This window comes from Agelaius tricolor, unplaced genomic scaffold (genome assembly GCF_023055355.1).
Source record: "Agelaius tricolor isolate 1412-34295 unplaced genomic scaffold, bAgeTri1.0.p SCAF_7, whole genome shotgun sequence".
Lineage (NCBI taxonomy): Eukaryota > Metazoa > Chordata > Aves > Passeriformes > Icteridae > Agelaius > Agelaius tricolor.
In genome coordinates, this window is record NW_027269267.1 from 26,601,343 (window position 1) to 26,617,843 (window position 16,501).

The 16,501-nt window shown below is 41.3% G+C and overlaps 2 protein-coding genes across 30 annotated transcripts in view; one reads left to right on the top strand and one right to left on the bottom strand.

Annotated features, from left to right (window-relative positions):
- Nucleotides 1–196: 196 nt before the first annotated feature.
- PCID2 (PCI domain containing 2) lies at nt 197–12,992 on the bottom strand. 8 transcript variants are annotated; one of them, XM_071430675.1, is made up of 14 exons: nt 12,815–12,990; nt 11,237–11,326; nt 10,592–10,665; nt 9,834–9,901; nt 9,276–9,315; nt 8,740–8,794; nt 6,991–7,094; nt 6,266–6,341; nt 6,006–6,147; nt 4,884–4,984; nt 2,719–2,792; nt 2,434–2,559; nt 2,099–2,222; nt 197–1,122 (listed from the first exon to the last, which is right to left on the bottom strand). In XM_071430675.1, exons 1-14 carry the CDS (start codon nt 12,848–12,850, stop codon nt 1,030–1,032), a joined length of 1,203 nt encoding a protein of 400 aa, XP_071286776.1. In that variant the 5' UTR covers nt 12,851–12,990; the 3' UTR covers nt 197–1,029. The 8 variants fall into 8 exon arrangements, 7 of the variants coding, with proteins under 7 accessions (XP_071286776.1, XP_071286777.1, XP_071286779.1 ...); XM_071430676.1 differs by lacking the exon at nt 11,237–11,326 and adding an exon at nt 11,129–11,189 and having other exon boundaries at nt 12,815–12,972; XM_071430678.1 differs by lacking the exon at nt 11,237–11,326 and having other exon boundaries at nt 12,815–12,991.
- An 845-nt stretch (nt 12,993–13,837) lies between these two features.
- The window catches only part of CUL4A (cullin 4A), a 57,515-nt gene continuing 54,851 nt past the window's right edge, over nt 13,838–16,501 (top strand). For 5 of the 22 annotated variants that reach the window (XR_011679735.1, XM_071430657.1, XM_071430662.1 and 2 more), the window contains exons 1-2: nt 13,849–14,090; nt 14,591–14,706. Coding sequence is in view for 18 of the 22 variants with exons in the window: in XM_071430657.1 (XP_071286758.1) it covers nt 13,931–14,090; nt 14,591–14,706 (276 nt within the window). In the remaining 4 variants the exon portion in view is untranslated. Of the gene's footprint in view, nt 14,091–14,590; nt 14,707–16,501 lie in introns of all 22 variants that reach the window. The other 17 variants (XM_071430660.1, XM_071430663.1, XM_071430661.1 and 14 more) reach the window with 9 other exon arrangements.

Sequence of the window (16,501 nt, forward strand, 5' to 3'; positions counted from 1 at the left end):
ATTCATATTCTTATTTCAGAATCCATATAAGTAAAACTTAAGAGACATGGGGAATGTCAAGCTTTTAAATGTCTATGTTGAGGTAGCACTTGACATTTTCATCACACTAAAAAATGCTTCCCCTCATACATGGAATTTATGTTTTCCCTTAGGAATGATGCCCATGTCACTTAGAGGGTAAAATAAAACCCAACTGTCAAAGACAACAAAAAACAAATGTTTTATTTGTTTTAAAAATAATTTTAAAATTCCCAAACTAAAATCTCAGTCTGGACAAAGTTATATTGTACCACCCCCAAACAAACAAACTGACCCCCAGGGTAGTAGCACTTAAAATTCTGGATCCAGTGGTAGTGTTTTCCCCAGAAGCAAAATAAAACAGAGTATAGATAATTTAGCTACATGAGTTTTTGTTCATCATAACAAAAATTAAACAAAATATGACCAGAACTAAAAAGAATCCCAAAGCCATCTGTGGGCCCCTACCACATATACTCAAACCCATAAGTATTACTGACACAGTAAAGCTTTTGGTGTCAAACACTTCTCTATTTTTTAGAGATAGTTTGAAGAGAGTATTTAATACCAGCAAAATTATTGAGACTTCAAAAAAATTGGAAACCCTGTTAAGAAAACATTACTTCTACTCTGTAGAATGGATTAACACAAGTAACAAAGGCTGATACTTCTCTCTGAAGGATAAACACAGAAATAGTAACATGAAGTACTTTATAAAAGCTTTTAAGTAGTTGGGAAGGAATTTGGAATGCTTTGCTTTATTTCTTCATGAGATACTTTGAATGATGTAGAAGCCTGTGGAAACAACCATTTCAAAGTCAACATTTCATTTCAATGCACTTTGTAACCCTGGCAGCCTTGGCCATTCTGGGAAAGGAGCCATGAACAGTTCCTGGTATTTCAGTCCTGGACATGAACCAGGCCATTGACAGTGTTCCTGGGGTCACTGGGAGCAGTCCCACTGGGCAAGCTGAGTATCTGAAGAGTACTTGCATGGCTAAGATGCAATATTCAACAACACACTGTTGACAGTGGAGGAAATGGGTTCTGCTTGCTGACCACAAGCTTCTGATGCTGATGGGATATGTAGCCTTTAATGTGACCCTGGCAGAAGGAGAAAAAGGCAGAGTTAGTACCTAGAGCTGGTAACACAATCCCTCCAAGCCAAGCTAACCACAGCAGAGCTGTTTATGCTCACTCACCACTGCACTACTGTACCTAAATCTGCACGAGGGTCCAGTTTAGGTAACTGGGTCACCTTGGAGAGCCAGCACAAAGCTGGAGCCACCACCCTGCCTGTGCACTAAGGGTGCTGCCAGACTGAGAGCCTCCTGCCAGGGCCCCCATGGGTCTGCTTACACTGCCTCCAAGAGACAAGAGCTCTGCAAAAGTGTTTCTAAAGTCACTCTTGTTCACTTTAAAGTGAGGATTTTAATATATTAGCATTCGATACCTAATAAACTAAATGACATTGTACTTCCTTTTCAGACATAGTGTTGTAACAGTGAAAGAAATCTCCCAGTGACCTAGACCACATCAAATAATGTTTCAGAAACAGAGTAGTGGTTAATTTTCTTGCTGACACTACAATGATGCTTCACAACCTCTGATTTAATACAAATATTTAGATTTCAAACTTTTATCCATTCATAAGCAGTTGAGATTCACTTAGAGTAAAAGACAAAATGCAGAACAGATCCAAAGAAATCTAGCTCTATTTTTTTCTAATTTGAGAAGATCAAGAGTCTCCTACTTCAAATGCAGAACAAATCTTTTTGGTGCCACCTGAAAGATTTCTATTTTTAAATCAATGTTTCTGCATATATAGAAATGTCAGTACTGAATTTGTAATGTGAAATTCAACTTCAATTTTAACTGATTCCTGCAAAAAAAGGCAGGAACTAGAGGAAGTCCTCAGGGCAAATGAAAACATTTCACTTTGAGCAGAAGTCTCTCAAAAAAACCACAAGAAAAACTGGGATTACTGATGAGTTCTTTTGACATAAACTGTTATTCTCTATCTAATATTTTTCACTGTCAGAAGTGTGGAAGCACCAGACAACAAGTGGTCAGCACTTACCAAATATATGAGGTTAGCTAAAATACACTGGACTTCATCAATATCAACATCATCTACTTGCATGAACTTCAGAGCAATCAGAAAAGCATCTAGAGATAGCTGATGAGTTTTGAGCAGTAAATATCTGAAAGAAACAACAGGAAAAAAAGTGTTATTGAGAAATAATCACTTTAAAATTCTGTTTCTTAGAAAAACGGTCTTTCTACAATAAATTCACCTTAACAGGAAGTCAGCTCTCTCAGAGAGAAGTAAGGAGCATATGCAATTCTACCCCAGTCCCAGGTGAAACCATATTAAATCTGCTTTTCCAAAAATGTAGTTTTTGTTATGCTTACACTTTCTTGAAGAGATTCCTGTATGTGATGATTTTCAGCTTCTCAAGGATAAGAAAGATTCCACATCGAATAAAGAAGGTCTCATGCTTTGTTAGAGCATCATTCAGAAGGAGAAGATTTCCTTCACTGCAAGGATAAAGAAATGAAAAAGTGAGGTCTCACACCTGTGAGAAAAGAAAGTATGAATAGGTAGGAATATGCCTCCCCTGCCTTCCTCAATCACCCCAAAGAAACACCTTTTACTTAAGACTTGTTGAACACAAAGCAGAAAAGCAAGCATCATACCTCACAGACTTTGTTACTTCAGCAAACTGCATAAGGTCATACTTTTTTAAGAGCTGAACTGTTGGCATATGGCCCTGAAAAATAAATGGTGTCCAAGTTTTCCAGGGTAAAGTTAAATACATTTTAAATAGAATCTAGTAAAAAAAAAATCTAGCTAAAAAAAGTTTCTTAAGAGAAAAAAAGAATTTTTAACCACTTTTTTTTTTGCTACAGAATACAAGTAAATAAAAGTATTTGCAAGACAACCCCCTCATCTCTCAAACACCTCGTAGCACAACTCACAATAACTACTGATTTATCATGATTTTGGGACAATTAATACTTCATGTTAGGGAGCAACTATCAAACTTGTAGAATCAAGAAGATCCTGTGACATGAGGCCTTGGGAGATTCAAATTTTATGTCACAGTTGTATCATTTAATCTACAAACAGAAGAACTGCAGGAATCCCAAGCATTTCCAAAGGAATATGAGCAGTGCTTCAGCCTTGTCAAGTGTTATCTCAGTCTGTAACAGATTTTTTTCTTCTCTATGCCTCCATGCAGAAAAAAAATGTCCTCTCAAAAAACAAACACCACCATCACCATGCCTCCACCCAAAAAAAATAAAAAGGGAGAGAAAGGTTAAATTTAAAGAAACAAAATTAATTCTTGTTGTTAGATCAGGTAAGACTGAACCATCTACAGAATCAAAAAGAAACTTTGCCTTTTATCCCCTGCACAGCAAAGATCAGAATGCACATTGACTTGGTCAGACTTTAAATTTAGTTACATCATGCTATGCTGTTGCTAACTCCTTTCCTGGACGAAGGATTAGCTGAGAGCAGAACTGAGCTGCAGGTTTACTGAGAGCTGTTAGGAACAAAAAAACCAACACACAAGCTATTTTAGTAGTTTGAAGTTAGTGTTCATCTTTGGGCTCTGATTTAAAAAAAGCAACTGTAAATACAATGACCTTTATCTAGTTTCTTTAATGCCTCTTGTACACTAAAACTGCTTTAGAAAAGCCACAGTAATTCTAGGCACTAACAGACCAACCAGTTTTAGGCACCCAGTGGGACTGAGACAAAGATTTAGGAAGACTGTTAATAAAGCTTTTAGGAAGACTTTTTTCCTTTATCAATCCTACCACTGATTGATCTGAAAACAAGAAAGTCAACAAATAAAACAAGGAAAACAGAAACCAATTATCATACCCACTATACTCCCCCTTTACCCACTTGACACAGCAAGGGATTGGAAAGGGAACACTGAAAGGAAAAAGCAGGGAAGTCATAAACAGGCCAGGGGGAAGGTGGAAAATGGCAACTCAATAAAGGCAGGTGATAACATTCTACATGGGTAACTTTGGGAACAGGGCCAGAACAGGAAACTCTAAAATCTAGTTCCTGTCACCTCAGTCACAATGAATTAATACTCAGCATAATCCACTAATTCAGGGATACACAAATGTTAGCGCAGCAAATGGGAAAAAACAGGAACAAGAAATATGTGCTTAATTATTTTAATAGAAATATGAAATGATCAAATAGTAACAAGTCTTCACTGATTTTTCAAAACCAAAATGCTCTGCCTCATGACCCTTCTGACATGCCTTGAATGGGAAAATGTAGGAGGTACAAATAAAAAAGCCAAAGACAGGCTGTAGCTGTGGCAAACCCCTCTCAACAGTCCTCAGCCACCTGTTTGCACACCCTCCTTTCTTCCACCAGATGAAAGAAGCAGACAAATTTGTTCTATTGAATCCACACCTTCCCTGGCTTTTGTGTGCAGTTGATCAGCAGAGAGGCACCCTGCTACAAGACAGAAGTCAAACTGTTGAGTGCTTCTCCAAAGAATTCAAATATACCTTCCTTAAAGTAGTAACATCAGGTTGCACCCTTAGGAAGGGTGGGAGAAAGGTAGGGGGAAAGGAGGGCCAGGTTGGTTTTGTTTGGGGGTAGAGTTTTTTGTTTGGCTGTGTTATTTCCCCTCTTATCTCCTTTCCCATGTTGCTGTAAATGACAACTCAACACTTTTTGCCCTCACATAACAAGGTGTGCATTCGCTGGCTCTTACAGGGGTAAAATAGCCTCTGAATTCCACTAAGGGAAAACACTGAGCATCAGTTTTACAGTCTGTATGTGTACTCCCTTCCCCTTATTCAGGAAAGTAGCATCTACTCACCAACAACATTTTTACTGGCAGCAGGTAGATCAAAATCATTCTTTTGTTCTTCTGGCTTGATCGGTGACAGTGCTCAAAGGCAAATGACAGATACTCCTCAGCTGCAAGCACAAGCAACACAAATCAACACAAAAATGGATTAAAGCTGTAACCCAAATTCTGTGCTCAATGTGCATCTCTCTTGAGCATAACATTTGAAATTGTATACAAAAGAACCATGTCACTCAAAGTACATAAAGTTGGAGATTCAACAAAATACAAAGTATTACTAGAAAGGTAAGTTCTCTTTCAGAAAGTCAAAGAAAACTTGTCAGGATCTTCATGTCAGACATTACAGTTACAAGTAATATTGGATTTTTCAGCTAATTTCAGTAATATTATTGTGCTCCTATTACAGAAGCAGACAATCTAAGAACTGCTGGTAATACACTCTATTTCCTAAATTGAGATTACGTTCTTCAAGAGATGAAAGCTGAATGTAATGCCCACATCTCCTGAGCTGCAGAAATGGGCCAGTGAGACCACACAGCATAACAGCATGAAAATCTCTCAGCAGCTCCCACCAATAGAGAAAAAATGATAAGCCTGAAAGGCAGAACACAGTTTGGAATAACAGAGCCAGCTCCAGAACAGAAGTTTGTCAAGTTCATCAGTGATGAAGCTGTACCCCTTAGCTCTAGAAGCATTTCTGTTAGTGAAATCTATTAGAAATCTAGGAAATGCAGTTTGTACATCTTCCAAAATCAATGGAAGAAGAAACTACAGTTTGCTACACTACAGTTTGCTGAAGATTTCCTATGTGGCACACAGCAACTTGGAGAGTTGAAGGCTCCTCTGCAAAAATTTTTCAAACCTATTCTTTTGGATGCTCACACATTTTGTAATGCACACACATAATGCATAAGACTGTAGGGAACTTCACTGACACAAATATTTTAAAGCTGGGCATACACTACAATTAGAAGTGTGATGTAACCTCATCTCAAGTCAGCCTGTGGGCCTTGGACTTTTCAGCATGAGTTTTCCCTTGATCAGTGCAATTCTGAGTCACACACACACAACTCCAGCAAGACTTCATGCCAAGCAGCAAGACCTTAAACACGTCTTACTGGCACACAGTACCTTGCTTAAAGTCGCTGTCAAACATGGCCTTGCGTCCAACATAGTATTTGTATGTAACTCTCTGTGCCATGCTATACTCATCCTTCAGATTTGAGCTGTCAATTGCTCTAATTAAGGGCTTACAGAGATGGAGCTTGTTGATCTGTTGAAAAAAATTAGCATTTTAATCAGCATGCAGCTAGATGGTATCATATAAAAACAGGGCAAGTTTAACTTAGAATATGAAATACAAAACACAGCTTACCAGACTTGAACCCTACCTTAAAATAAATTTTAAACAGCTGATTCACAAGAAACAACATGCCCCACTTCTTTGAGTCCTCAATGCCTGCTCGACTGTCATAAGGAAAAAGAAAAAACCTGCTAGTATATTGAACATGGTAAGAAAAGAATGACTTTGTCCTCACAGTAAATTCATGCCATAGATATTCATGCCATAGCTTTTCTAGGGTAAACATAGGTGTAGCTCTGCTATATATTTTCTCAACATAATGAAAAGATGTCAGGCAGAATATTATTCATCTGCATCAGGGTCCTCACTCCAGTCTGCAGATAACACACACAAGCACAGAAGTGGCTTATAATACCTGAGATGAAAGAAAGACACAAAAAAAGCATTTTTTCCAATTCAGAAGTGTTAAAATTGCTAACACTGGAAACCAGAGCCACCACTTTTCCATATAATTAATTCTAATGGAGCAAACTTCACAACTAACAGGGCACAGAAGTATTAATCACCTTTCCTAAGAAACAGGGACATAATCAGTCCCTCCCAACAACACCTGCTAGGAATGCTAAACCTGAAGTGAGGGCTCTCCCTCTGTAGTTAATAGTCAAGAGAGAACAGACTATAAATGAGACAAGCCTCAGAAGTGCTCATTCTAAGACCCACATATGGTCTAAGTAAGTGGGAAAATCTAAAGCAAAGTTCATTAAGTTTTTAGCAATTTTCTAGTGCAAGTGCAGCAGGGGTTCCTTCACTTACGTGTCACTGGCACAGACTCGAAAGCAGCCCATCAGCAGCTCTGCTGCCTTTTCCAACATGTCACCCACTTTGCTTTTCCCTTTCTTCACAAGCTGTTGATCTGCCTAGCAAGAAACAATATGCAATTCTACATCATGGTTCACTGGGCTGCAAAGTTTAGTTTTTTAATTTAGCATTTTATAATGTATTCTAGCAAGAGATCTGTCATGGCTGCTATCTCCCAAATCTAGAAGGCAGTCAAGCTCCCAGAACAAAAGAAAACACACAGAGAGGCTCCTGGTCATGTACTCAATGTAGAGAAGGACAATCCTTGGAAAACAGCACTGATCACTATTTCCTTTAGTATCACTCAGCTTAATGCAGCTCTCAGAAACCTAAATTCAGGTTTAACACCTCAACTGGAGCATTAACACTTACACTCAAGTGTACAAAGACCAAGAGCCTGGAAAAAATTATGGAGTTTTAGAAATTATTGAGTTTTAGAAATTATGAAGTTTTAGAATTGAGTCTTAGAATTTATAATTCAGTTTCTCTCCAAAGCCACAACAACTAGATGCTATTTCTAAACCATATTCAACAGTTTCCAGTAGTGACACACACTGCTGGGACTTGAGACATCCAGAAGTAAGATAAAACATATGTTACAGCAGAAAGAGGAAAAAAAAATAATTCAGTTGTCAACATATGGGAAAGATCCATGCATTGACTAATGCAGAACTTCAACAGAAAAAAACATAGCAACTAGATATTTATTACGTGCTTTTTAAAAAGTTTTATTATAGTGTTTGCATTCTCACCAGCTGAAACATAAATAAAAGAAATGGAAATGCATCCTGCTGCAGAAGTCTTCTCTGAAACCAGATACTCTGAATACACTAAGGTTAGAAGATAGAGTTTAAACACTTCCAGCATGACTGATTCAACGCTACCCTTTCTCATGCATCTCAGAGACATGGATTTCCCTCATTCAAACTGAGAATTGAGACTTGTTGCAGAGCAGTCACACACACAAAAAATACTCCCTGTGCAATCATTCCACATGTGGTTTTCTGGGTAACTGGGCATGAGAGAGTGATGAGGGGAAAATACTGGATATTGTCAAACCCTAACCTTACTTGAACTCTAGCTTCAACTCTCCAGGTGAAGTGACTAGGAACAAAATCACAACACTGCCACTCACCTTGGCCTAGAAGTTCTCAATAGATCCCTACACAAGCTACTTCAATTCACCAGCCTGAGAAAAATAATGTAAATTTGGGGATTATTAGCATGTCAGCAGCTGTATGGGCTCACCAAGGGCTCCAAAGAGCATCAGAAGTGGTGCACACATCAGGAAAAGGGGACCAGAAAGTTCCCTCTGCAGATCTGGTGAATGGTTAGATCAGCTTGGTTGTCTGTGATACCTCCAATTTCCACCAAACCCCAGGGACAGCATGGAAATAGTGACTTACACCACATGCCACTCAAAAAAGAAAATATTTATCCCTTCATAAGATCTAAGCAACTGCTGGGAGTTGCATTCAGGTCCTCAGAACTCCTCTAGTTCCATCTGCCAATAGGAGGTGGAAAGATTGAGCAACCTCACTTTTCAATAGGACTAGATGAATTTAGCATGTCAACAAAATCCTAAACAATGAGTTAAAGAGAACTAATCAAAATTTGACCATGTTATAAATTCTGTAAAAACATTTCTAGTGTGGAAATACCAAACAGATAAAAGTAATGAGGCTGTTAATCAGATCTACTTACATTATTAGCAAAAATTCGAAGATCAAGGGCTACAGAATACATAATAGGTAAGGCCCTGGAAAAGAAAATCATAGTACACTTAGTAGGTGCAAATCAAGCAGTAAGTAAGACATGAGAAATAAGCAATTTTTTTTTTGTTACTTACTCATGCAATTAGAAAAGTATGTATTAATCTTTAAGTGAAGAAGAATGCACTTCTTAAAAGGACAGTTCTTCAAGATCTCAGCATTTCAGAAATCCTACACTACAAAAATGATGTCTAAAGTCTTTTTTACTATGGCTTTAATAAAATTCCACTTCTCTTTGAACAAATCCTTCATGTATTTACATATGGACCATTCTATGTAATTAAGCTCAGATGTTTACATTCCACACTTTGGACATGAAAACTCAACCAGGCAACAAAGCCAATTAGGCTTGATTTTAGCATCACTGGGGATAAATAAAACTATAGGTATAATTTTAGTTTGACTCCAATGGTATTATACTAGGAAAAGATGAGGCTATTTTCTAGTAGCTTTCTACCATGTACTCACCAATTTTCTTCTTTATGCGCCTGAAATGCTCGCAGGAAAGATGTACTGTGTTTAGGAAAATTTAAAATGCCATGAAATAAAGCACAGATTTGAGAAACAGCTGTTCAGTGGTACCATATATGACTACATGAAAGACTGGAAATCAAAACACCATCAAGAAGTTAAGGAGCTGAGTTGCAGCATGGAAGAAAGTGAGCACAGCCATGCACTCCTTTGAACGGCAGCAGCAGTAAGGAACACTGGCAGAGATAAGATAGAAGCTTCTTTATCATTATTTTCCCCTCCAGCCACGTAAAAACTGCAAGGTATCATAATGATTTGAGACTCTCCTATATTCTGGGAGAAATTAATATTCTATTTTAGAGCCAAGTAAAACATTCTTTCTTAACCCTATAGAAAGCTGGAAGAATGTATCTGGATTTCCTTGCTCAGAAACCTAAACAACTGAAGTGTATTGGGAAGCAGACCACATTTTATTAGATTTTTAAAAACCATAAAGAGAACTTAGTCTATAAGAAGTTAATCTGAAAACAATATGCAAGATTTATGGAAAAGGATATTGGACAATAACTGTTTGGCATTTGTATGCTTCTATGAAGTCATGGTTTGCAACAGCATAAGTACACCTGTCAAAGAAAAGGTGCATTAGTGCATCAGAAAATATACATAAATGAAATATTTATTTTTGTGTCCTACCAGGCATGAAGTTCTACAGGTTATTTAAGGCACAAAGGAATATGAATAGAAGCATTCCTAAAACACTGGCACAAGTATTTTAATAGAGCACTAAGATTGATAATAGTAGAAAACAAATGCTAGACACGAATAGGTATTTGTTCTATATAATGTAATGCTTATTGACACTGTCACCAAGATTAAATTTTAAAAATTCAAGATTGTTGAAAGAGACTAGATGCAGAAAATGACTTAGTAAAAGCCTAAAAAAAAATTACTTAGATACTAAGCTCTCTTAAGAGTACTTTTATCATTAAAATTCCCTTTTAAAAATATTCATTTCCCTCACTTACTTCACTCTAAATTCTTGTGCAGCTAGTAGGCAGAGGGGAAACAGCAAGCACTGACAATGCTGTGCCAATGGCCATACACAGATGACAGCCAGGTACATAGAGCAAACTTTATGTGGAGAGGAGAAAGAAAGTCTTTATTTCCTGCAATTCTAGCATTATTTGTAAGACTAATAAATACCAAGTTTTCAGGTGTAAGCCCTTTAAAATAGGAAAGTAAACTTAAGGATATCCTTCCCCATTCCTGCTGCACGCCTCACAACTGACTTTACATTCTGGGCCCATCTTTACCTTAAGTGGGCTGCAAACATTTCATCATATGGTGATTCCAAAACTTGTTGACACTTCTCCTCTGGAGATGGAAGCTAAGTGTAGAATAAATCAATAAAACATTAGAGGAACATCCAATGCACCAGAAACAGAACACCATATGCATATTTTGCCATGGCAGTTCTCACAGATTTGCCAGGGTTGGAAGGGACCTCTACTAGGCATCAACCAGAACTTTAAGTTACATTAACAATCCTACCCAGAGTAATGAATTGCTAGTGTGCATTCTGTCTCCAGGACCTGAACAGAGCCAGCCTTAAATAAAAGCATCCAAAACACACAAAACACACAAACACACTACCCACTGCTTTTTTGTCCATAGTGCCTTCCATGGTGCTATGCTAATAACTAATGCAGACCTGGTCAGAAAGGACATTCAAAACTGTATCCATCCAGAAAACAATTCAAAATAGAACAAAAGAGCCAACCAGAAAACAAAAAAAATATATAGTATCCTTGTAAAAAGAAAAGGGAAGCAAACCTACATGGGGATCCTACCTCAGCCTGTGAAAGAGATTTCTGAGGTTTCTCTCCAATGGAAAGGAACCCACACATAGAGCTGGGAAAAGTCAAAGTAAAACAAAAGGTCAAAAAACACATCCTCACCTGTAGCCTTGGGTTTGCAACATGTGGATGTTTAAATGAAACTAATTCTGCACAAAATGTACCATCTCTGGTCTCAATGGCTTCTTGCACCTACCAAAGTAAACAATCACATTACAGAATAAAATCCAGCAACAGGCACACGACATATTTAACTAACATAACTACTACAGAAGCCACCACCTAGTTACAACTGTGCATACATATTAATATCAAATCAAATGCAAGTTTTTAAAGGCTTAAAACTGAATAGATAATTTTGTATTTTCAATACACCTTTTGTTCCAAAAGGTCTCAGGGAGAAGGTAGAGAGAACACCATTGTGTTTTTTTCCTTATTTGTAGGAAGCAAGCATATGTATGTACATGGGTTTAACACTGTAAAACAGCAGTTGGGAGCCAGATTTGGTTAAGCTTTTTAAAGTTCCAGTTGGACTTACAGGCATCAAACACAGATGCAAAGATGCAATCTTTGAGAAATGCTTTAAAATGAAGACAGGAAGATTTAACATGTAAATATCATTCCAAAGGCAATTGTCTGATATTAGATTGATATTCTATCTGTATCAAATCCTTTTGAAACCTACTAAGACTGTAAATGTTATATTCTGTGGAAGAATGGTTTAATCCTGCTTCCTGCTAAAGATAACTCCTTGTAAAAACAGTCTGCTTGGGCAGGTTATTGTGACATCAAGGTGGAAATTTATTCAGTTATGGAGGTAGTTTCAGGTATTACTTCTTAAGAGTTTCCTTCCCATTGCTTATGCTTTATCATATTTTTGTCTCCCAATATGAAAAAAAATTCTTTTTGAGGTATGGAATACTCATACCAAATGGGAAAAAAACCCATAGACTAAAATAGCAAGAAAAAAAGGAAAAATCATCAGTTTAAATTCTTTCAGAAATTTGTGTTTAGCTTTTATTTCCGGAAAAAGAAGAGGTAATTTTATATTTGCAAGATAGTTTTTCATCTTGAATGGAGTTCAATAGAGTGTCAACCCAACAAAACGCGGACTTTTCAGAGCAGACCGCTGTCCTAGGAGATCTCAGATGCTCCATTTTTGGAGACTAAGACCCAAACAATTACTTTCTTTTCGTGCCTTAACTAATGCCAGATGAAGTAAGATGGTAACAGCGACGAAAATACGGTGGTCCAGCAAGAGCCGTGCAGAGTGGAGACTCAAAGGCTTGTCACTGACAGCCCCATCCAGCTGGAACCGCTGCGGCTCCGCTCCTGCCCCTCCATCCACCCATCCATGGCAGCAGCTGTGTCCGCACTGTGTGCATCTCCGAGCCCCGCATCCCTCGAACGCTGAGCTGCACTCGCCCCTGGATACACACACAGCCCTCCGCGGCCGTTCTTACCCATAAATCACCTCAGAAACCTCCACAGTTGTCAGGCACACCCTTGGCACTCAGACGGTGTGTACCTCACGCACACTGAAGAAATATATTTCCCCACCACACCGCCCATCCTCCGTTGATTTATTCCTTAACCAAGGCACCACATTTACAGCTAACCCGCATACTCAAACAGGGCCCATAGATTAATTTTTAAAAATAATTTTAAAATCGTGCTTACTTGCTGCAAGTACTGGTTAATGGTGATGTGCGCCATTAAAGGAGAGGAGCTGAGGCGGGGGCCGCACACCGGTGTGACCGTGCGAGCCCCGGAACTCCCGCGCGCTTCCGGATCCCGGCGCGGCCGAGGGCGGCGGGAACGGCCCGCAGCGTCACGTGACGGCCCGCAGCGTCACGTGACGGCCCCCAGGGGCCGCTGCCCCGCCCACCGCGGACCCGGGGCGTGGCTTCACTCAAACAGCCAATGGGAGTGAGCGGTGGGCGGGGCAGAGGGCGCGGGTCAGAAGTAAACCTCGTGCGCTGGGGCGCGCCGCGCGTTCAGGGGTGGCGGTGTGGTGTGGGTGGTGTCGCTGTCACCCGTGCTGCCACCTTACCCTGGATTTGGACAGCAGGCGGGCAGTGCCCTCCGTGTGGCAGGAGCCCAGTGGCGGGACACGCCGGTTACTTCCCCGGGAGAGCTATGGAAGCTCGCCTCCCCTCTCTCCTCGCTAGCTCCGTTGCCCACGGGGAGCGCTGGCGAGGGGTCGCGGTGAACTTGGGTGGGAAAAGTTGAATTGAGCATTAAAATCCCGAGCGGGTTGACTCCTAAAGGCGCTGCCGCCAGGGAGATGTGTGAGACAAGGACACGCTCCATGTTCGTGCCCACTGGGCTCGGTTGGGTTTGGCAGGTGCCGGTGAGCAGGGCGCGGGCGGCCTCTTGGGCTGGTGGCTTTTGTGGGCTGCTCCTTGGCCTTCGTTCCGGCCACCCTTCGGCGGGTACCAACAAACAGAGCCAGGGCAAGCGGGGCACACCGAGGGGCGGCTGCCCCGGCCCGGGAGCCATCTTGTGAGCGGGGCTGGCGCTGCCCGAGCGCCGCGGGCCGCCCGGACTCGGGAACGGGCTCGAAGCCGGAGCCGCACCGAGCGGGCCGCCGGGGCGGGCGGAGACGGCGGGCGGCTATCGGTGCCTCCCCCCGGCGGCACTTGGCAGCCGCCCCCGGGCAGTGGGGGAGGGCGGCTGGGTGGTGGCGGCGGCGGCGGCGGAGGAGGAGGAGGGGAGCGGAGGCGGGGACCAGCCGGCCCCGGCCCGGCCCAGCCCAGCGCGTTGCCCTGGCCGGACACGGCGCCCCGGGCGGAGATGGCGGACGAGCCGCAGAAGAAGTCGCACTTGTCGGCGTTGGTGGGACACACGAACGGGCTGACCAAGCCCGCCTCGCTGACCGCCACCCGCTCTACGGGAGGAGGAGGCGGAGGCGCGACTGCCTCCTCCAAGAAACTCGTGATCAAGAACTTCAGAGGTAGGTACGGGGCAGGCCGGGCCCTCTGTCCTGGCAGGTGCGCTCGGCCCGAGCTTTGTTTACTGCGGCCCCGGCCGGGCCCCGCCGCCCTATCGGCGAGGGGCGGCTGCCGCGGCGCTGATAACGCTGCCGGGCTGATAACGCCGCCGGCACCGTGCCCGTGTAAGGGCTCCCGGGGACACGCGTGGGGCTCCGTACGGCGCGGGGGCAGCGGCCGTAGGGAGCGGGCAGAAAGCCACCTTAGTGTCAGCGCTGATTAAAGCCAGGCGAGGGTGGTTGCCTCGCTAAAAGTAACACGGGCGTCCAACACGGCAGCCGGGGGTGAAGCGCGTCGTGCAAAGGCTCGGGTGGAATTAGTGACCCCTCTGAGAGTGCCAGAGTTACATGGCCAAGAGCACAGAGGCTTGGCACAACCTGATGGAGCAGCAGGAACAGAGACATTGCTGCTGTAGGCTCCCCTTGGGTGGCCGTTTTCAAACTACCTGTGTCTTACTTCACAGAAAGACCCAAATTACCAGATAATTATACTCAGGACACCTGGCAGAAACTTCATGAAGCGGTGGGAGCAATACAGAGTAGCATTTCTATTAAATACAACCTTGAAGAGCTCTACCAGGTAAGCTACGTCAGATTTTGGTTTCGTTTTTTGCAAGTAAACTGCTTTGGCATGCATTCAACATAATGTATTCTGATTTCTTAAAAGCTGATTGAATACTTTGCTGCGTACTCTGTCTCTAGTTAGTTTTTGTTTATCAGTTCCTCGGACACCTACCATGATCTGGGCCCATGAAAAAGCATTTTCTGTTGGAAGGCACAGAAAGCTATTCCTGGGCAGGGCTGAGATTTAAGTCTTAGTATCTTCAATACTCTGCCCACTCAACATGCTGAAAACAGGATGTTTACTCTAACAGGGTTATGAAGTTATATATTTTATGATGATTTTTGTACATGCTATGGTTTCTTGTAAATAGTAATATTGAAGTATTTGCTATTATTGCATTATGATATTATACTTCTATACTTTTTGGGGAATTAAAAAGGAATCTTGATTGAGTAGGCCACAAATTATCAGTTTATCCACATTTCGGATTACTGTTACATTTTCATAACAATCAAGATCTTAGTTTTTCTGTTCAAGTGGTAAAAAAGCACTTCTGGAACACCTGGACTACTGGAGCAGAGGCTAGGGAGAGTAAAAGAGAGGTGGACTCCTGAGCCATTTCTCTACTTTCTCCAATTATATGTGGTTTAGTTCTATGTTATTTCAGATGTATGTGCTTTGAGGTATTTAGCTGAAGTTGCAGCTTTTTAGAGCGATCATTCTATAAAAGATTACTGATGTGCTAAATTGTGCTGCATAATGTAAGTTAGTTATGAGTTTTCTGTGGGTGCAGGTGTTTGATCTGCAGATTGATGTCCTTGCCAGACCAGGACTGCAAACATTATTATGTACACCTCAAATTTTCTAAATGTTTAGTTGAGGTGCAAAGGGGAGACTGTGAGAGAGGAGAAGGCCAGTAGTCCATACTAGGTCCCTGTTCAAGAAGATCAGGATGGGTTTCAGAACTGACTATACTTAACTCTTTAGTTAGGATATGTAATATATGGGTCTAAAGTGGCTGATTATGTAAATGTATATTGACTTAAAATAATTATTTCCTTTAAATTGAAAGCTTGACTATGATATATATATCTATTAATTCTTGCAGATTTGCACAGTTTGAATGACATAATGCATTTTATTGTTTTAAATTCAGCATTTGAAAACCCCTGCTTTTTCATGTCTAACAAAAGAACCCAAAAAACAAAAACCAGCCCACAGATGCTTTGAGTGTTACCTAACTTGTTTTCAGAGGCTCAGAAATGAGATTATAGTAATATGGCTATGAAATCACTAGGGTACATGCTTGAGTTTTGGCAGAAGAGGAGAGATTTCAGATAAACTGTGAAGGGAGAACTGTACTTCTTGCTTTTTCTCTTTGCCTGCTTATTTGTAAAAACTGTGCAAGGCTGATTGAATAATCCTTAAGGCAGCAAATCAGGAAGATTTCCCCACAGTGGGTGGTGGTGCTCAGTGTGCCTGTGCAGGGACAGGTATTTACTGTCCTGCCAGAGGAATAAAAGATGAGGTTCAGCATCCATTGGAAACCTGATCTGTATTTACAGATCATTTTAACTGCCTGTTGGTGAGCATTGAGTCATCCACAGGGGAAAATATCTCTGGGTCCATCAGTTCTTACTATCAGGGCTTTGTGGTGGTTTTTTTGAGTTTTTATCTGACATGATGGGAGGAAGTGAGAGGCCTGCTAGAGTTCAGTGCACTCAGTGGGCTGGTGCACCAGCCTACAGTTGAACCTTCTGATTTATTTATTTAATTTGGCACAGTGGCTGAGAAGAAACTGAAGAACAAT